This window comes from Dasypus novemcinctus, chromosome 26, assembly GCF_030445035.2.
Source record: "Dasypus novemcinctus isolate mDasNov1 chromosome 26, mDasNov1.1.hap2, whole genome shotgun sequence".
In the NCBI taxonomy this organism is placed as follows: Eukaryota; Metazoa; Chordata; class Mammalia; order Cingulata; family Dasypodidae; genus Dasypus; species Dasypus novemcinctus.
This window is the reverse complement of record NC_080698.1, coordinates 45,652,763-45,675,440: the sequence shown is the minus strand read 5'-3', so window position 1 is coordinate 45,675,440 and position 22,678 is coordinate 45,652,763. Positions and strand designations below refer to the sequence as shown.

Below are 22,678 nucleotides of genomic sequence, written 5' to 3'. Positions count from 1 at the left end.
ATCTAGGACATCTTTGTTTTGTTACACTATATCACTTATTGTCATATTCTTATTATTTAATATAACAGGCATACTTTCATACTAAAAATGAGCAATGTTAGAAGCAAACTGAAATTGGGTGTATCTTAAATCTTCAGATGATTCAATATTAACTGAAACACCAGTTTAACAAATTTCATATCAATACAAATGCAACTCCCTTTTGTGATGAAAATGCACTTAGTAACTTAGCTCTTTTTGCTTTAGCGGATAGGGCATCCAAAACAACTGAAACAACCTGATAACAAATTGGTTTTTTTTTCAGCAAAAGAGGAATGCTCTGGTTTCATAAAAGGCTCCCATATTTTAGGGAGCCAGAAGATGGCATTTGTGTTTTTTTTGTTTTGTTTTGTTTTTGTTTTTAATTTATTTTTATTGTCCTTTCTTAAAAGATACATAGATCACACAAATGTTACATTTAAAAATATGAGGTTCCCATATACCTTACTCCCCAACCCCCTCACTCCTCCCACATCAACAACCTCTTTCATAAGTGTGGCACATTCATTGCAATTGATGAATACATTTTGTTTTCTTTTTTCTTTATTTTCTTTTAAGTGTTACATTAAAAAAATATGAGGTTCCCATATAACCCCCACCCCACCCACACCACCCCTCCCACATCAACAAACCCTTCCATCATTGTGGCACATCCACTGCACCCGAAGAATACATTCTGGAGAACCACTGCAGCACATGGACAGTGGTCTACATTGTAGTCCACACTCTCCCCGAGTCCACCCAGTGGGCCATGACAGGACACACAACATCCAGCATCCATCCCTGCAGCACCACCTAGGAAAACTGCAAATCCTGAAAATGCCCCCACACCATATCTCTTCTTCCCTCTCCTGACCATCAGCAGCCACCAAGGCTACCCTCTCCATATCACTACTACAATTTCTTCCCTTACTAATCACAATAGTTCCCCAGTAGAACACCAGTAAGTCCACTCTAATCCATACTCTATTCCTCCATATTGTGGACCTGAGATGGCTATGTCCAGTCCCCCTCTACATCAAGAGGGGGTTTAGATTCCAAATGGATGATGGATGCAGATGTAGGCACTCTTGGCTTCCTGGTGTGGTGGTTGACCCTCTTCACCTCCCTGTCAGCTGGCCAGGGTAAGTCCAAGAAACCAGCAAGTCTGCTGAGGCCCAGGGCCAGGCCATCATATGGACAGTTCAGGGATTCAGGTCTCCTGAGTATACACCAACCCAAATGCCAACCACAGGTCTGGTAAAAGTAACAGAAGAAGCATGTGTAGAAAGGTTATATCTGCGTCCAACTCCATCACACTCAGGAATACAAACTCCAAAGTAGGGCCAACTGACATGGCCCTGAACTGCAGAGCCATCTGACTTGACCATAGAACCTGTGGGTTGCTGCAGCCCTCAGGAGAACCAGCACCTGGGTTTCCATCTATCTTGGCTGTCTTTGGTACCCTGCTGAGGCATGCATAAGCATCACCCCCTGATAACCTCCCAACTCCTTTTTGGAGACTCTTAGCCATATAAACTCACTTGTCCTTTCCATTTCCCCCTTTTTATCCAAAGTCAAAAAGCAGTTTTTAACACCTGATATTACTGAGATAGTCTACCGGTCTGAGTTAACCTCTTTGTTCATGGTCTTTTTGTAGTTACATCATCAGCTGGTGCTTGGTAGTAATCCCTCAATGCCAGAGAGGCTCAACCCTGGGAGTCATGTCCCATGCTGGGGAGAAGGCAATGCATCTACATGCTGAGTTTGGCTTAGAGAGTGGCCACATTTGAGCAGCACAGAAGCTCTCAAGATATAACTCTTAGGCACCCCACAGCTATAGGCCTAGTTCATATTTCAGGAAAACTCTTTAGAGAATATAATATGGAAGGCTGCCTATTTGGGATGCATAAGCTGGGGGAGAGGGGTGGTATCTGACACAGGGTGAGCTTCTGGGGAGTGTGTGAGTGCTCATTTTGTCATAGTGGATTATATCATTGGGTGGAGACCCATACAATGAGAGTGAAGTTATATCCACATACTGGGGAGGACTGATGTTCTCAAACAGAGGAAATTGTATCTCTTGAGAGAATCAGTGGCTCCCAATGGTTTAGGGCAGCTAAGTATGTCAAGTCCTCAACATTTTTGCAAGTGTCTCGGAATATGGTCCCTCAAGTAATGAACATCAATTGTCATGGTGGACCCTGAGGGGAGTGGGAAAGAGGTGTTGAATACATGGGATCAGAGTAACTGGGGGGCAATGGCAGTGTTCCACAGGATCATGCCATGATGTGTATAGATCATGTTAAATTACACCAAAAATGTATAAAATCTATAGACTAAAATGTAATCATAATGTAAAACATAAGATAACTAAAAATTTAGAAAATTGTATAGTCTAAAATATAAACCATAATGTAAACCCAAATGGAATCATGTTAGAAAGCTATAGTTTCAATATCTGTACATTAGCTGCAACAAATATAATATGAACACATAAAAAGATCACTGTTGGGGAAGGGACAAAGGGTTTGATGTTGGATGTGTGGAAGTGCCATATATTATATGTAAGTTATCGTGACCTAAAACATGTCAAGAAAAACTTATCAGGAAAAAAAAATAAAAAAGAAAGGAGTCATTTATTTTTAAACAGAGTTTTCTTTTGTCTGATTTCTCTTTTATTTCTATTTTAATTAGTGGGGTGGAACCTGTGTATCAGTATTTCTAAAAGTCCGCCCCTCCCACCCCAGAGATTCTAATGTAAATACAGAGTTCAGATCTGCTCTAGAATTTTTTTCCAGTGGTAAGTTCCAGTGGGAGCTAATATTTTGTGTTAATTTGCAATATTAGTAAGAATCTCTGTAGTATGATTTTAATATTACATTTGCTCCCTGATTTATAAATATAGCACATGCTCATTGCAAAGGAACAAAAAGTATAAGGGGGAAAATGGAGTAAATGATACAAGAACTCATAATTGCATTAGTCATTTTGTACATTTCTTTTGAGTCTTCCTTGCTGCATACTTATTATGCATTTATTTAGTTAGGATTATATTGAAAACAACTTTGAGAATTTTTCTAAAACATTCATTCTTAGTCATTTTGAATGTTGTTTAATAGTCCATCTTATGAAAATTATATGTATTATCCCCATACACACTTTGTAAAAATTTAATTTTGTTCTGGTTAGGGATTTATTTTGTATATGGAGATTTTGATTGTTATTTGTGGAAGAACAATAAATCATGATCTGGTCATTACTATTTAGTGATTAACAGTATAGCCTCTAGAGTCAGTGAAACCTGGATTCACATCACATTTATCAAGTTCATGACATTGGGAAAATTACTATGCCTTTCCTTCCTGTTATTCCTCTTTAACATGAGGATTATAGTCCCTCCCACATAGAATTGTTTTCAGGATTAAATGAGATGATGTGTATAAATCACTTAACACAGGCCAAACACATAAGTGCCTGATAACAAGCTAGCTGTAGGCACAAAACTTCTGGGTAGTGGCAAGGGCAGCTGTGCCTGCTTGCTCAGGGCTCAGTTTGTTTTGCCTGATGCAGTTTCCTTAGTAGTAAATGTTTGCTGGAATGATGACGGCTACTAAGATGGGCTCTGCCATTGCCCAGCAAGGTAGCCAGATGCAGAACTTGCTGGAAAGCCCTGTTTTTTAGAAGAAGGTAGGTTAAAAAAATATGCCAGTTACTCTAACAGTGTATGTCCCTAGCTGGCTGGCTGACTCAGAATAATTACTCCCTAGGAAAACACTGTTTCTCTCTCTCCTTGTGAATATGTTCTTGCAGTTGAGAGGCATGGCAATTTCTTAAGAGTGGAGCCATGTGTGTAGACAGCTGTGGCTCTGCCTGCCTGGATTTCCATGCCCTTTTGAAGACCACAGGACAATAAGGCAAAATAAAGATTTGGCATGTGCAGGTTTTCTAAAAAGAAGTGAGGGATTGATAGAAAAGAGAAGAAATGCAGAAAGGAAGGTGTAGCTCTGAGTTGGTGTGAATCTCATTGTACATCCTCAAGAGGTCATCTCTGGATAAAGAAAGACCATCTGAGAAAAAGGTGACACATCCACGAAAATGAAAACTCCATAAATGCAGTGAATTTGGCTTCTTAACTAACTGTTGTGTCACCAAGCATTAAGTGTATAAGAGGTGCTCATAAACTTAATCTGAATAAATGTCCTATCACTATTTATTATAACACCCAAGGGCAGAATGGGAAGGAAGGAAGGATTGCTTTTCTCAGCTTAATTTGAACTAACAAGGAGGAGCTGGTGAAGAGGAAGCATAGATAGCCAATGTTCTCTGAGTTCCTGAGCCAGGGAGTAGCAACCTAGATATAGTAGAGTTGACACGGGAGGCTTTGGGAAGGTAGGTTCCAAAAAGGCAAACAAAACAGTGGTAATGAACCTGAGACCAGAATTAGGAAGATGGCAGACCCCAGAGACAGAGAAGGCACTAAGGAATAGAATTCCATAGCTCTAGTCATACTCCAGGGACCAAAAAGAGAGAAGTGATCTAAAGAGCCAAATGTGGGTACATAGAAAACTTTACAGTGTTTCTATTGACTCATTCAATCAATAGATTCAAAACAGGGGACCAATGCAGACCTTACCAAAACAGTGACAGGGTCCTTTGAAAGCAATTTCAGGAAACCTACAGTCCAGAATAAACAGAGAGATGTTTGCAAGATGTGTTAGAACCAATAAAGTGTTTTCTATTTTTTGTTTAATTTTTTGTAATGCATAAAGCCAGAAGGTAAAAAGAACAGTTTGCTTGGATTCAGCTAGTGGTTCTCAAAATGTAGTCCCTGGATTAGTAGTATCAGCCTCACCACCAACCTGGAGAAGTTACCAGAAATACAAAATACCCCCTTTTCCCAGACCTGTTCAATTTAACTCTGGGGGCATGCCTGTTTTAATAAGCCCTCCAGGAAATCTTACTCCTCCTTAAAGTTTGAGACCCACAGGTCACAGCATTTAATTCTTAGATCCTATTCAATAATGTGACCTGGAAAGCTGTGGAGGAAAAGTACCCAGGCCCTATTCCAACCCAATTGAAACTGACCATCTGGAGGTGGAGCTTGGGTATGGGTATATTTTAAAGCCTCTAGGTCCCAGGGTCATGGGCCAAACTCAGGTTCAGCAACCAACACCATGAGCATCCCAAATAACTATCTTGTTAAGAATGTAAAATCCTGTGCCCTACGTGTTGGATCAAAATCTACATTTTAACGAAATCTCCAGGTAATTTGTAGGCACGTTAAAGTTTGAGAAGCATTTGTTTAAGATAAAAGTTATAGGAATGATATCAGTATTTCTACCTTCTCTTTATTGAATATTTTGCTGACTTCTTTTAAAGAGGAAAAGTGGAAGTCAGGATAAGTCATATTAAACACATTTGTGAGACATAAAGCCTGGTGAAGGTTTGGGGTCAAAGGAAGGCAGGGGCCAGGCAGGCAGTATGAATGAGAGAAAGGGGGACACTGTAAGACTCAGGTGTCATGATCTATGTGGTCATTTCTTGCATTACCCATTGACCAAACAAAATGTACACACAGGTCAATTCAGTATTAGCAACCAATTTGGGATGCTAGGACTTGATATTGAGGTGGTGAGTGTGAAGATATCAGAACTTCCCTGGAGGCCATGGGAGCTTGAGTCTTCCCACTATCTCTCACTCTTGAGGCATCCTGACAGCAGGAGTGTTGCTAAGAAATCCACTAATGACTATGCTTGTGAGCCTGTACACCTGAAATAAGAACAAGGCCTAGAGCTGCAGGATGCCTAAGAGTTACCTCCTGAGAGCCTCTGTGTTGCTCAAATGTGGCCAGTCTTGAAGCCAAACTCAGCATGTAAATGTGTTGCCTTCCCCCCAGCATGGGACATGACTCCCGGGGATGAGCCTCCCTGGTGCCAAGGGATTACTACAAAGTACCAGCTGATGATGGTACTTTTTATTCAAGAAAATGACCTTGAATAAAAGGGTCAACTCGGACCAGTAGAATATCTCAGTCTACATATAATACCAGGAGTTAAAAATGCTTTTTGACCTGAATCAAGGGGAAAGTGAAAGGAAAAATGAGTTTATATGGCTATGAGTCTCCAAAAAAGAGCCAGGAGGTTATCAGAGGGGTTGCTCTTATGCACACCTCAGCCGAGTCCCAGAGACAGATAAAGTAGACATTACCCCAGGTATTGTTTCTTCTGAGGGCTACAGAGACCCACAGGTCCTATGGTGATGGCAGATAGAGTTCAGTGCCATGTCAGTTGGCCTTTCTTTGGAGTTTGTGTTTCTGTGTGATGGAGTTGGACTCAGATGTGATCTTTTTTCACAAGCCTCTGCTGTTACTTTTATCGGAACTATAGTTGGTGCTGGGGTTTAATATATACCCAGGGGATCTGAATCTCTGGACTGACCATATGATAGCCAGGCCCTGAGCCTCAACAGACTTCAGCTCCTACACTCTGGTTTATTGGACTTACCCCACTCAGCTAACATGGAGTTGAAGAAGGTCAACCACCACACCATGGAGCCAAGAGTGCCTACAACTGAAAGCAGGAGGATTGCATCCAGCATCCATGTGGAATCTAAGCCCCCTCTTGATATAGACGTGGAGTGGACACAACCATTCCAAGGTCCACAGGATGGAGGAATAGAATATGGATGAGAGTGGACTTACTGATATTCTATTCATGAACTATTGTGATTAGTAATTGAGGAAAATGTGGCATTGGTGTGGAGAAAGTGGCCACAGTGGCTGCTGGGTGTGGGGAATGGGAGGAAGAGATGTGATGTGGAGGCATTTTTGGGACTTGGAGTTGTCCTGGGTGATGCTGCAGGGACAATTACCGGGCATTGTATATCCTCCCAGGGCCCACTGGATGCAACGTGGGAGAGTGTGGGCTATGATGTGGACCATTGACCATGAGGTGCAGCGGTGCTCAGAGATGTATTCACCAAATGCAATGAATGTCTCATGATGATGGAAGAGATTGTTGCTATGGGGGGAGGAGTGGGGTGAGGGGGGTGGGGGATATATGGGGACCTAATATTTTTTTTATGTAATATTAAAAAAATAAAGAAAAATAAATAAAAAGAAATGGGTACAATGAGTTCATATCTTCAAAGAGAAAAGATCCTGGAAATGACTTAGTAGCTTGATTTGATTCCCTGGGAGATCCTAGTGAAGACTATTACATAGATGTCTTATCAGCTCTTTGGGAGAAAAAAAATGAGACCTAGAAACCATTCATAGTTCATTAAGTGTTAGAATTGTTGATTTGACTTCTTCCCTTTTATGATGGACACTCATACAAGAAAAACTTGGATGCTACAGATACCCACATCTTGATATTCACAAGGCATGACAGGCATCCCTTGTTTGTATTTATTTTTATTATTTTTTTGGAGGGCAATAGTAAATAACACAGCCTGATTATTTCTGCAGTTTCCTGGGTTTTCACTTTGTGATACGACTACAACTATACCCCTCCAAGGTCGAATACTCTGCCACAGTTGACCCAGTCACAGGTCTTTGGTAAAAGCTGCAGGACCTTATTCTGTGTCTACTCCTCTTCTGGAATGTCCTCAGGACCTTGGCATGGATCAATACAGCAGGCTTATCCCCAGCCCAGAGGTTGGAGGGACAGTGAAGAGAAGGTTTGAATAACCAAATTTTACAAGACGATAATTTATAGAGGGAAAGCTTCCAATGAGAAACAATTTAGCAGCACCAATTGCTGGGGGGACTTGAGGGATTTTAGTCCATTGGTGCCTAATTGCTTTTGTTTGTATGAAGTGGTCTGCCCAAAACCCTGCTCTATAACTTAGGCCACATTAATCACATTGATGGCCATGAAATGATTCTTCTTCCCCATGTTGGACCCCTGTCACCTCCCCTCACCCCCCAATACTGGATACTGGTTTAGATTATTGTGCTTAGTCTTAGTTAGCACACATTCTGGGACAAGTTCCTGTAGAGTGCCTAGCTAACACAAGGACTTGAATCTACAAGTTCCTGTAGAGTGCTTGACTAACACAAGGACTTGAATCTACGTCCTAATTCCATGGTAAAGAGGAAGAAACAGGATCCCAGGGCACCTGGTTTGCCTTAGATTTCATAGCTGGTAAGTCATGGAGCTCAGGACTCTAACCTAGACATTCTGATTTTGAATTCTGTAGCTTCCTACTAGAGCATCTCATTGTTTTCTCCCTTCTTTCTTCCGACAAAAGTCTTTCTGATTTAGAATATCCAGTTATCTTTATCAAGTTCCCACTTCACTTGCAAAAAAAAAAACTGTTTCATCTTCTGATGAAAAGAAACCACATCTAACAGAAATAGTTCGACCCCTTACTGCTGAGGATGAGTAGGAAATGTTCATATGTCTTTCTCTTCATCTCCATTACTGAGTCTCATTTGTCCACCTATCTTCCCTCTTAATATGGAACCTGCAGCAATGATCTGACAAAGGCTCCTTCAACCCTCCCTCAGTTCAGTGCTTGAGCTCTTTGACTTCTGTCCTTTCATTCTTGCTTTCACTCATTTACACATGTTTATGAAGTGCTAATACTTGTCAGGGGCTTTTCCAAGCACTAAGACTTTATAGTGAGTAACACAGAATATCTGATCTCATTCATGAATCTTACTGTGGAAGGTGACAGACAAAAACAAACAAGCAAATATGTAATGTCAAGTAAAAAGTGTTGCAAACAAAGTGTTGTAAAGAAATAAAGCAGGGCAATGGATTCACTGCAATGAGGCATGAGGGATAGTACTTTTTTATATGGTCAGAAGAGACCTCTAATGCAATGGCATTCCTAAGGAGAAGCTGGAAAGAGATGAATAGGTTGAGTCATCCAGACTTTTGACAAGAGAGCATTGTAGGCAGGGGACTATCAAATACCAAGAGTTTAGGGTAGGATATGCTTAATATATTTAAGAAGGTCAAAGGAGGCCTTTGTGGCTGGAGGGGAATGGCAATATATATATATTTTTTTAAGATTTATTTTATTTATCTCTCCCCTTTCCTCCCGTTGTCTGCTCTCTGTGTCCATTCACTATGTGTTCTTCTGTGTCTGATTGCATTCTTGTTGTGTGGCATCAGAAAACTATTGCCTTTTTGTTGCGTCATCTTGCTGTGTTAGTTCTGTGTGTGTGCAGCGCCATTCCTGGGCAGGCTGTGCTTTTTTGGCATGGGGTGGTTCTCCTTGTGGGGCGTACTTCTTGCACATGTGGTACCCCTACGCGGGGGACACCCCTGCATGGCACAGCACTCCTTGCATGCAGCAGCACTGCGCATAGGCCAGTTCACCACACGGGCCAGGAGTCCCTGGGTATCAAACCCTGGACCCTTCATATGGTAGGCAGCTGCTCTATCAGTTGAGCCACAACCGCTTCCTGGGAATGGCAATATTATGTTGCCTTGTATTGAAAATATTTTCTAATTTATTGGCCCTGTGGTCACAAACATGCTTAAACTCATCTACTGGGTTGGGGGATGGGTGGGTAGTAGAAGATAACTAGAAATACTTTTTGGGGATTACGTACTACATATAAATATAAATTCTAAGGCATATTATATATGTATATGCATACACAATATATAACTATGTATAAAAAACAATGCCCTGTATATAATGCTATAGAAATTTTAGCTTTTGTCACTGTCATTATCATGATTATTATCTCAATTCTACCCTGAGGATCTAAGGGGCAGAACAGAGAACTTTGGAAGTGGCACTTTTCAATCCTAAATGGAATTGCTCTTCATTTTATACTTGAATAATAGGGAATTATTAATATTTAAGTAATTTCTTTGTGCAAGAATTCATTTCTACTTCATGGCAAAAAGACAGACTAGTTTGCCCATGCATGATTTCACAGACTCCGCTTCTAAGCCTGGAATGTGAAAGCACTGCAGACTTAATTTAATCTTTAAGGCTAACCATAACAATCATGATGATGTTGATTGTACTGGTAGTAAGAATGGTGGTAGTAATAGCTGACAAATACAGAAAATCAACCGTGTGCTAAGAACTGCTGCAAATACATTACATGGATTTTTTCTCTTAATCCCGATAATGCGAGGAGTTAGGCAGTAGTATTAACTCATTTTCTGGTTGAGGAAATGGAGGATTCAAGATGTTTATATAACTTTCCCAAGGACAACTAGAGGGATAGGAAGCCAGGGTTCATGTCAGGTTTTCTGGCTCTACAACTTGAAATCCTGCACAATCTCAAACTCATTTCTGGTCTGATCTGTATTTTCTTCCATGGTCTATTGTTTGAAGGGTATTTAAGAGATAGGAGAAACTGGGGAATATATTTGTTGTTTTTCAATCTCATATGGAAGTCATTTCTAGTCTCTGTACAAATGTTTGGGCTGTGGGACTTGGGGGACAGCAGGAAGAACCAGACTGATGCCAATGGTGGGAAGCAGGTGTGGTTTTTCTTAGTCACAGTAAGATCTACAGTGGCCCATTGAAATATATTTTGGGTATTGGGGCCCAGTCCTGATTGCCAAGAACCAATGTTATCCTCTGCAAATAGACATTTGATACCCCAAGATTTTTTTACTGTAGGTTGGTCCATGAAGGTATTTCCCACTGTTGGGCTTTGGGGGAACCCCTTAATCATGCCATCAACAATGTGGTTACCATGTTTCTTTGCAAATATAGACAAATGCAATATGGTGCTTACCTTAACTTGTGTCCTTTAAGTTTTGCAGAGATACTTATTCTTTCACTAATTTGCTCCCAGACTCCTGTTTATTTAAGTTAATATTTATTCTTTATTTTCTCCTTCCTCCATCATTTTTGCTATTTTTGATAGGCCACTTACTGAGTGAATGGCTGAGGGTGTCAGGTCTGAACTTCATTTGGGGTAAAAAAAGTGCATGGGCCTTGTGATGGCTCCTTTTGTATGCAAGCACACTAGTACCTCTGGGCTTATAATCTATATTTCAGCTATGGACATAGTTGTGAATTAAACCATGTTACTTGAACCAGTTTGATGTTCTACATTGTTTCCTAACTTAGGACTTTAGGAAATAAACTATAACTAAAAGGGGAAAAACAACTAAAAAGATTTATTGCAGAAAATAAAAAAGTTAACCAAAGTATTTTATTGATACATTCTTGGACAATATCACAGAATTGAAAGAGAATGGAAAGGGGGGATTTTTCAGCAAGGGTTGTTTTCCACTAAATTGGCACATAAGCAGCAAGATTAACGAAAGTACTTATTACAAACAGTAAAAAACATACATGCTTGTTTTTAAAGTCCTTATCACACTGTTCAGTCATAGGGGGGCATGAACAAAACCTCAAGACATGAAAAATCCATATTCTTTTCTTCAAATAGCTTAATAATCATTAAAATTATTGCAAAATATCCATATACCTTAATTAAAATAACAAAAGAGAACACAAATACAAATATTAAACGTAAATTATTAACATGTACTGTAAAATACAATACTGGCATGCATCCCAAAGATCAAGACCGCTATTCAATTCAGCCAAAACTTTCCTTTCCTGTAGCCTATCATATACCAAAGATAGGCGAGGCAAACTTGCTCAACACAGTTTTTGGTCTTTAAATATCTTTTTTGTCTTAAAAAATATAATGTGATTTGCAGTGGTACTTAATCATAATCATACAGTCATGTACAGGTTTGTGTGTGCATGTGTGTGTGTTTTTATAGTCTGCCAAGATCTTAATTTTAATTTATTTTTTTCAAATTTCCCCCAATATTCTGCTGTCTGAGAGAATAGGGCTCTATGAAAACAGGGCATTCTAAAACAAACAGTGAACTGAGGTACAACAATCAGATGGCAAAGTGCAAAAGTCCTCACAAACTGTACAGAAAATTTCAAAACCTTGCAGCCTGGAATTACATACGTAGAAAGACAGGTCAGCCCCAAAACAGCCACTGTAGGTCTCTCTGGTTCACCCTAAAGAGCCTGGGTGGGACTTGGAGTCTCAACACTCCCTTTGGTAAGGGAAGGTCCAAGATTGCAGCCTGTTTGGCAGTGCTGATGCCAGTGACTTATTAAGCCAAGATAAAGTAAGGATATTTCATAAAGCAGCTGTGTAGGATGCTTGGATCCTCTAACACTGGTCTCCAGTAACTGCCCGGCCGGGGAAGCTCCTCCAGTGATGGTTAAGCGGGCAGGACCAGAAGAGTCCTTTGCCGGGTTGGGTGACGGAATCGCTGAAGGTCTTCCACCTCCGTGGTTCCATGGAGTGGAACAGGTTAGATAACCAGGTTATTATAACTGACATATTTCTTTTTTGCAGCAGGGCCTGAAAGAAAAATATGAACAAATCAGTTATGGCAATGATCCTATTGGCAAAGTACAGTTAGGATGATAATGACTTGGGGTATTCCAGATGGGAATGACGCCCCTTGCAGGAGCATGAAATCCAGAGCCAAGAGTTATTGCTTGCTGGGGATCCAGCATAGCAAATAACTTTGGGTTTCTGTGGTTATGTCTAAGGTTTCATCCACCAAATTCTACAGTACTCAGTAATTCTCAAATGGTCTGGGTTCTCTATTCTGAGATGTTTTCCAACTTTCCTTTTTATGGTCTGTAAGGGTAGTAAATTTATCAGTGGTTGTCAGGCTTCCTAATTGCCAGCACTAAGCTTTAAGGGCCTAACCCCGTTGCAGGATATTTTGTTTTGTCAACTTCTCCCAGACCTTCTGAGAACAAATGGCTTTTGCTTGGGAAAGGTCCTTTCTGGGTCACTGGAATTAATTTAGGTTAGACTACAGTTTAGGTTGGCCATAGTGGCGTCTCCAGTTCTGACTCACACAATCAAATTATTATAGATTGACTTTTATAGTGTTATCATCTGTAGGTTGTAAATGGTAATTTTCAGAACTAGATTCCATTAAGGATTGAAACACACTGAAATCTACCATGTGTCTCAACTCGCACAGTATATATTTGCTTTCCTTAAATGTAGATTAAATTACTTTTCCTTTTGTCCAGTGATTTCAGGTATTTCACTTTTTCATTCACTCATTCATTCATTCACTAATTCATTCAGTCATTCATCACTCATTCAGTAAATATACATCGATTGCCTACCATATGCCAGATATGGGGCTTGACACTAGCCCAGTGCTGAGCAAAGTGGGTGGGTGAGCATTTGATGAGTAAAGCAGATCCTTTCCTGCCCTCATGCTGGAAACAAAAACACCAAGATACCCCAATATGACTGCTTTATGTTCTAGTTCTCTAAAATATCAATACCCAGTAATACCATGGCTGTGATGTAACATGTTTTTTATTCGGTAAACCTTCATAGTTTTACATCAGCTTCTGTTGGACACAAAGTAATGGTCATATAATATCTATTGATGGTTTATTTTACTTAGTATTTTAGAGTCTAAATATTATTGTACATTAACACAAAGAAGTAGCAGTAATTCTCCCAGAGTTTTTAAGCCAGGGTTTCATATAATTTTAGAGGACTGAATAGCTGCAAAAACATTGCGAGCGAGTTTGCATCTGAACTTTGAAAGTGCACCCAGGATATTATAGACACCTATATGCACAGGTACACTCTACAAAAAGATTGATATGTTTGCAGTGGAAAAGTGGGGCTCTCCCTCTGATAAATTCTGATTTGAAAACTCATTTCTCTATTAAATCATATTGCATTTATTAACTAAAATTATTATTATAATTTTATATTAAATTATTATTTAATATAAAATATTAAAATTATGGGAAAAATAGAATTATTTGAATTTGAGGGTCTCCCAGAAGATCTGACCAGGAGAGTTTAGTCACAATGAGTCCCCATTTGATAAACTCAAGACCTTTATAAAGCCCCTCTTCTAAGGAGGTTCCCATTGTTGTCATATTTTTCATTGTCTTTACCAACGTGCTGGGTTTGGAAACAAGGAGGGAAATTTCTAAAGATGTTTATTTATTCCACAGCCTATTTACAACGTCTTAGCTAGCAAACCCCAGTTGACAGTTGCAAATAATAGTCACAGCATGCCTTGGAAAATGCCAACACACTAATTATCCTGGAGACAAAGGAGGCAAAAAACCCAGTCATTTTTACTGACCTAAAAATCTGAGACCACCTCTATTTTGTGATTAGTTAAGACTTTTCCATATAAGCACAACTTGATAGAGAAAAAATTGCATTTGAAATTCTTCAACCGGACATGATGATGGGAATGAGTGTTGCTGGGGGGGAGTGGTGGGGTGGGGGTGGTGGGGTTGAGGGGGTCCTCATATATTTTTTTTAATGTAATATTTTTACAAAATCAATTTAAAAAAATTTTAAATAAAATAAAATAAAATAAAAGACATTTAGCTCAGGAAGAGTCTTCACTGGGAGAATAAGTAGGTTAGAACACCCCATTTTCACTGTGTTGAAAATCTGAGCATTGATTAGAGTTAAGCCATAATCAAGATGAGGTTAGGTTTAAAAAAAAATTAGAGATGATAATAATGGCAATTGACTGTATACCAGATGCTAAGCTTGATGTTTCCCCTTAGATTATCTTCCTGTCTTCTCAAGTAGCCTTATTTATGATCCTCACTTTATAAAAGAGGCATTGGAAGATCATAAAAACCAGCATTTGAAATCTAGACTTGCCGATATTTGAATCTATACTTTTCCTTCCCATGCAGGGTGATCATTCTGGGTTTGGACTTGCCTTTCCTGGGTTCGGATTCAGCTCCATCATTTCCATGAGTTGTGACCTAGAACAATCTGTAACAGTGAACTTCCCTGAGACTTTGTAAAATGGGAAGAATAATTGTCACCCTGTGGCTGTTGGATGGTACAAAAGAATGCCATATCTTAGATGCTCATCTGAGAACACAATATCTGAATATATTTTTAGATGACAAATTTCTAGACAAATGATTAGCCTCAGTGCTTGCTTTCTGAGCAGGATAGCTTAGGTATATTGTGATAATGAAGTTTGTGCAAGTCCTAGAATGGCAACTTATGGATTTTCAGAGCAATGTCCAGTGTATTATAATGCTTATTTTTAAACTGTTCTAGCCTTATGAGTAAGTGACCCTGGTGTCTGATAATTCCATTTATTTGAACGGCAAGGCAGTTTAAGGTCTAGGAAAGAAAATTGTTTAGTTCAAAGTATACTCAAAGAAAACTTGCAAAGGAAAGATCTTTAATTTTAAAAATTGCTAGCGTTTTTTTTTCTCTTTTAAAATTGTACATGTTAAGGAGAAATAAGAGTATATGGCATGATCCCTCATGAATATTTCAAAGTAACCAAATCAGTAGTTTTCAAAGCAAATTGTCTTGAAGATATGATGTTTACAATGAGGGTGGTGATAAGGACAGTAGTTTTGGGGATGAATTACTAATGTACCTTTGCTACTTAATAAAGGTCAGAACTTCTAGCTCATTCTTGGTGGCTTGTCAAGACCAGCACTCATTTTGACATCTTCTTCAAGTGAGCACTTTGTTTTCTCTTTAATTTTCTCTGATCCCTTTGGACTCAAAAAACTTTTGTCAAAGTCAGTTTTGTGGAATACTTGTAACCCAGAGTAAAGGAAGTTAAGAAAAAAGAAAAAAGAAAAAAAAGAAAAGGAAGGAAAAGGAAAGAGTCTCACCAACATCGTGTTGGGGAATCATTGGAAGAATAAAGTGAAGCAGGATTCAATCCTCCACTCCATATTTTAAACAATAAGGAATTTTATGGTATTTTAACTATATACACTTTGTTATTCTGAACTCTTTTTTTAGAAATATGTGCACATTTTAAATGTATAAAGGTAAACTGTGGGGGGAAGGGGATGATTTAAACACCCACAAGAGTATAAACAAAGCGTCCATCACAAACAAATATAACATATTAATATATTTACACATTTGTTCCAGGTGCCCATCCCCATCCACCCATAAGAAATAAAACATAAAATCCTTCCTCCACCTTTCCCTCCCCCATCATAGTTACTATGCTGAAGTCACTGTGTATCCTTCCTAATCTTGTTTTATCCTTTTACTACATTTGTAATTGCCTATAAACTATAGATAGTATTGCTTTGTGTGTTTTTAAATAATTTTTAAATGATATAATTCTGTGTACATCTACTTACTGTTTTCCTTGTAACATTGTAGTTTTATGATTCATTTATGTTGATTTGGTAATCAAAGTTACTATATCATTTTCTTGAATTAACATAGTAAACTTTCTCTAATGCTTCTATTTTCTAAATTTTTCAATAATAAACCATGCTAGAGTAGATGATATTAGAAAAATACCATCATTCACAGAGTTGACTGGCAAGTTGTAGACCAGGAGAAAATATTTGCAATATATTTAAATGATACAGAGTTAGTCTCAAGAATTGTTTTAACTTATACAAATGAATAAATAAAAGACAACCTAATAATTAAAAACTGGGTTAGGGATATAAAAATGGAATTGACTGATGAGGAAATATAAATACACACATGAAAAATGTTCAGCCTCAATGAGGGGAACATAATTAAAACAGTAATATATAACATTTCATGTTCAAACCTTGTAAAATTAAAAAGTCTACTGAAAATAAGTATTGGTGAGAGTATGAAGAAGAGAGAAATTTTATGCTACACTGATGGGAATATAAATTGGTCACATTGGAAAACCAATGTTTTTTTTTTTCCTTATTTAAGAAAAAAAGTCTTTTTTTCTTATTTTTCTTCATCTCTATGAGCAAAAACAATGCTAATTTAGTGATAGAATTATTTCAGTATTTATTTCTATTTTGGAATCCCTGGGATTTGGAATGTGACACTGTACATGAATAGATATAAAAATGCATATGAAACATGAAAAAAAAAAAGAATGAATACTGGGAGACACTGGAAATATATTACATAGAATGAAGCTACATGGAACTAAACCTGAGAGCATGCATTGATAATGGGGAATCTAGAAAAGAGAATTAAAGAGCCCATGTGCATGCCCAAGTAAAGATTGCCATTTATTTATTTTGACCCTAAAATAAGGTATTTTGTAGTGAAAATAGAGGAGAAACTAGCCTCAGTTTTCCAGTATTAGTTATAACTTCATCTGAGCCATCTTTTCTGATCCCACAAATCTGGATCATATACTATGGAGGACCATTTTGGCAATATCTAGGAAAGTGATGAAATGCATACCATTGGCTCAGCTATTTCCCTTCTCACATGTACATTTAAAGATGTGCAGGACTACTCAGAGCCTTTAATATAAAAATGTGCTTCATGATTCTCCAAAAGGGAGTTCTCCTATAGGACCTAGGCAGATAATATAAATGAACAGTGTAGGCAAATATAAGATGTTAAGGAACAGTATGGATTTTGGTGAATTAGAAAACACCTGCCCCATCTAAGGGCATACTCACTGCCCAGGTCCATAAATTTTGGCACATATTCCATTTTTTGAAGAAAAGCTGGACTTCTTTGTTTTTATATGAAATTACACTTTTCATTTCATCCATTCAGCAAATATTTATTGAGAACTTATTATGTATTAGACTCTGATCTAAGCATGAGAAATAACTTAGTTTTCAGTAGAAGGTCCAAATCATATTAAAGCATTTTACAAGTCAAAGAAAAGGGACTGGGGGCCAGACAGAGTCTCGAGAATTACATTCTCCAACTCTGTGATATGTCTGCACTGTCCCCCAAATTTCTTTAATTACATAGCACCACTCAACTTCAGTCAAACGTTATCCAGTATCAAAGATCGTTCCTTTGGAAATACATTTGGATATTTCTTAAATATTGATCCTGTCTGTGACTTTAGTCATTTCTGAAGTTATTTATTCCTTAACAAAACTTTGTCCGAACTATATTTATTATGAACCCATTTTAAGCACTGTCTGGGCATATCTCTCTCTCTGCCCCTCTCCTCCTACCTGACTACTTCTCTATCCATCACGATTCACAGTTGTCATTTATTTATTTATCCTCCCTGCCCCCTGCCCCCTGTTGTCTGCTCTCTGTGTACTTTTGCTGTGCATTCTTCTGTGTCTGCTTGTCTTCTCTTTACGTGGCATCGTGAACCGATCCTGGGAGAAGGGTGTTCAATCTCTTCCGTCACCTCAGCTCCCTGGTCTGCTGCATCTCTTAGTGTCTCTCCTCTGTGTCTCTTTTTGTTGTGTCATCTTGCTGGGCCAGCTCTCTGCTCAGGCCAGTACTCCTGTGCAGGCTGGCACTCCTGCGTGGGCCAGCTTGCCTTCATCAGTAGGCCCTAGAAATCGAACCCTGAGCCTTCCATGTGGTAGATGATAGCCTAATTGCTTGTGACACATCAGCTTCCCAGTTGTTATTTAGTTATAAATATTTTAAATATGAAGGACTCTTCATATTATGGTTTACAATTACTGAAGCAAAAACGTATGACATTTTAGTAACTACTTCTCTGGTCAATGATCTGTTTCCTCCCCGTTTGTTTCATTAGAAAATTGCCCTTAGCATATCTCATGACAGCAAAATAGTAAATGTTACTTTCAACTGCTGAGTCTCACTCGGAGTTTCAAGAAAGCTAATAAACTTCATGTATTTTGAAAAGAAAAAGTCATTCATTTTGTAATGATTTCCCTTAAATTCCTTTTAGAAAGGATTCCTGTATAAGAGTAGCACATTATTCAGCTAAAAAGATGCAAAACTGAACAAGTATGAAGAAAATGATGACCAAAAACACTGAGGGATTCAATTATGCCAGTACAACACTGAATTCAAAAACTGAGATTTTATTGCACCCCTCCCTCTTTCCCAGAAAAATTTACCAGGAGAATACTAGACTATTTTTCCTTATGTCAGTTAGCTGGACTTCTGACAGAGGAACAATCAATCAGATGAACAACACAGGATTTCAAATGACCATCAGTTTTAATTCAGTTGTAAAATCCTCAGAGTCTCAATCTCTGTCCATCTATCCAGTCATCCATCCAATGGATATTTATTGAACACCTATGGAGTGCCAGTCACTCTAAGGCATGCTAACCACACAAAACAGGCATGGAACCTGTAAGCTCATTGTATATTCAGAGGGCTGTTACGTGCTATTGGCAAGGGACTGACATCTCCTTTGTTTTTGCTAATCAGTGTGGTAAGTACAAGGGCTGAAACCATGGACCCGTTTTACAGTAAGAGGAAACCCCAGAGCAAACTGGCTCCGTTCAACATCTAAGGTGATGATTAATGAATGTGGCAGCTGAACAAGAGAGGCACTGAGTGGATTGGTAGGGCAGCAAAGCTGCTGGACCTGTCCACTGTCTTCACACACAATAGTAACCCATGTCAAGAAAAAGGAGAAACAGCAGCTTAGGAAACCTTAGAAAATGTGTCCCAAATTGCTTCCCCATTTTACTAGGGATCCAGGAAGGAATAAGAGATAGTGCCTATTGTTACTTTAACACATTGTGATGAGTACAAAAGGGCTGATTAATTTTGTCTTGGGTAAGGATGCACTGTATTAAGTCTGGGAAGATTTTTTAGGGTAAAGGACATTTGATCTGGTCCATGAAGAATTGGAAAATATAAGAAGGAAGCAGAGCAATAGAAAAACGTGTTGTATTTCCAGTACAGGTGGCATGGGCAGGGGAATCAGAGAGGTGTAACTCAAGCTTGGGTGGGTAGGCAGGGGCCAGAAACATCACTTTAATCAATATGCATGCTGCCATACTAAATTCAAGATGCTAGAAGCAGACTTGATGAATGGTATAAATTCCTTTGGCTATTTAGCTTCCTGTTGGAGGCACTCATTTATAAAAGGGCTTGAATGCTAATTTAAAATAGTTATAGAAAAAAAGGCCTTGAATACTAACTTAAGAAAGTGGTATTAGAGAGGGCAGCAGGGAGCCACTGGTGTAGTGCAGCAGATCTTTCACACCTCCTGCTCCCTCCCTAAAATGTCCCCTACCTTTTCCTCTTCCTTGGTTCTTACCTGCTCGTATTCCAGGGTTAGTTGCAGTCACTTACTCCAGGACACCTTTTCTAATCGACAAAGTCAGAGACCCTGTGCTGCTCTTTCGTGGCCTCTTTGCTTTCCTTTCATCCTACTTAATACAACTAACATGAAATGATGATTTCTTTCATCGTTCATTTAAGGTATGTCTCCAACATGAGAACTGTGTCAGGATGGTTGACAGAGTTATTTTCCTGTACACATAGTAGGTACTCAATATTTAATAAACACAAGAGGAGGGTCTTTGGAGAGGTGAATGCACCACACAAAATATGTGCAAACTTCATGGTTTAGCCGTTCTTTTTTTAAAGTTTTCTTCTTGATGCTATTTCTACAAAGCCAACCATAGTTTTAACTCTTCAGATTTCTCATCTGTAACTTTTAAGCCACAGAATTCTTTTTTCCCTTTTTAGCACCTAAATAGGACTAAAACAGTCTGGACAAAATTGAGAAATCAATTTTCAATTCTGCCATGATATGAGTAAATGAACCTTCTATTGTTTCTGAAAAATAAAGTTTGCTTTGTACATTAAGATAAAAAGCATCAGGCAGAGGTTTACATCGTTCTTAGAAGAAGCATGGGAAGCAAATAGACAGGGTCTCTGTTTTCAAACATCTTTAAGTTTAGCTAAATTAAACCCTGGGTAATTTGATTGAAGCCGTATATGTTTTGCCTTGAGAAAAAAGATGCACTAAATTACTGCATCCCAGATTTCTACTTTTTCTTGTTATGGAGTCTGCCTGGGCATTTAAAATCTTTTGTATATTTTGCAATTTCAGTATATTATGGATGCAAACTTGCCGGAGCATATTATGTAAGCAGTTCAATAACATGGCAACAACTGAAGCTGGGTACCGAAGACTGTCTTAAGGATAATGTTAGAAATAAGGCAATAGTGATAAAACAGTAGCAGAGAAATACTTAGTGTTCCTGCACAAGGGGCTCTAGCTAAAATGCAACCCTTCCTATTTTGGAGTAGAGGATTCACAGTCCATTCATTCATTTATTTATTCACTTATTCAGCTTTCACTAAAAGTTCACAGTGTCCTAGCATCTCAGCTGAAAAATATTGGCCTGAAGGCAGATTAAAAATAGTTTCTACCTTTGAACAACTTGTGGTTCATTTCAATTCAACACATATTTATTGGGCACCTACTATGTGCAAGACTCTGGTACAGGCAGTAGGGATGTAGCCATGAACAGTTCAGGGACAGCCCCTGCTTTTATGGAGCTTCCATTCCAGTACTGGAGACAGATCATTAAAATAAAAAGGAGATATAATGTCAGGTAATCTTAAACACTATGAAAAGAGCAGACTATGGGGCTAGAGAGGGTTTAGGCTGAGGTTCTTATCAGCCTAAGCCTAAGAGGGGTTGATGGTTTAGGTTTGGAGAGGAGGACATTTGAGCAGAGACTTGAAGGAAGTGAGAGAATAAGCCTTGCAAATACTTGGATTGCCGAGTGAAGAGCAGGGGCACAGCCGAGGCTGGGCTCTGCAAGGGGAAAACTGCCTGAACCAAGAGAGTGAGAGAATAGGGGGAGGTATTGTACCTGAAGACTCCAGCTGTGGCAGGAGGTGTCCTGATAGTCTTGTGCCTGGGGCAAGAAGGGGGCGTGTGGTGGGATGATGTTTTTGCCTGAGGGACTCAGAGAAGATTTCCAAGAGGATGGAACATGTGAACATGTGAACTTTGTCTTGAGCTGTGAATTGGAGGCACTTCCCAGGCAGGCCTAGGGTTGGGGGCACAGGAGCTGGTGAACTTCCCAGGCAGTGTATACCAGATTGGCAAAGGCATATTCTGTGAAAAAGCTTGGAGTTTGGAGAAAATGGCAAAGAGTTTGGAGAGTAGGGATCATGGGGAGAAGAAAGCATGTTAGGAGAAGAAACAACTAGGAAGATTAACCTCAAACTGCCTGGGGGTTTGTATGTAATATATAGAGTTCGTGGATATTAGAATGAACTGTGACAAGTTTTCCAATGGTTGAAAGTAGGGGAGAGAGATGCTCCAAACTACACAATAGAAAGAGTTCTCCAACAGTTGCATGGATGGGTTGGAAATGGGGGGCAGGGCAGGGGTGGCAAGGGCAAGTAGGTAGATCCGAGAGGAGCTGATGGCATCGTCAGGATTTTGGTTTTGGTTAGTGGAAATCCAAGTCCAAACTACTCTGAGGTTCTAAGTAAGGAAGCATCTCACAGGACTACCATTGCTTTTTTCAATACCATGCTCCCGTGGGGACCAAAACATGGCCAGGAGCCTTTTAAGCCTTTCATTTGGGCCACTGTGATTTTTGTTTGTCTGTTTGTTTTTAAATCGGGGGTAGGGAGTGTATATGGTCATAACAGTTAAAATCTGTTGAGTTCAATAAAGTTTACCCTTGTGACTTCAGAGCACAGAGGACTGGGTGGGCTCACAGGAAAGGAAGTGAGAGAAAGAGAAGGGATAAAGGGAACATTTTGCTTTCCTTCCTTTCTTGGATTCCAAGTCAGCCTGCCTTGGACTCAGAGCTGAAGCTCTGGCCACAAATACAGATGACTGGAGTGTCCCAAGGACTTATGTTTTGAGTTCCTGACCACGAACACATTGGGAATCCACTGGAGAGTAGAAGACAGGCCAAGCTCCACCAACATAGAGCAAATGTCTCCTGAGTGTTAAATGCTGATTGCTAGAGTTACAGAAGGAATAAG

General features: G+C 39.1%; 1 protein-coding gene across 3 annotated transcripts in view; it reads right to left on the bottom strand.

The window, feature by feature from the left end:
- Positions 1 to 11,145: 11,145 nt before the first annotated feature.
- The window catches only part of GRM7 (glutamate metabotropic receptor 7), a 1,023,847-nt gene continuing 1,012,314 nt past the window's right edge, over positions 11,146 to 22,678 (bottom strand). For all 3 annotated transcript variants that reach the window (XR_011647555.1, XM_058288955.2, XM_058288956.1), the window contains one exon: positions 11,146 to 12,349. Coding sequence is in view for 1 of the 3 variants with exons in the window: in XM_058288956.1 (XP_058144939.1) it covers positions 12,300 to 12,349 (50 nt within the window). In the remaining 2 variants the exon portion in view is untranslated. The remainder of the gene's footprint in view (positions 12,350 to 22,678) is intronic.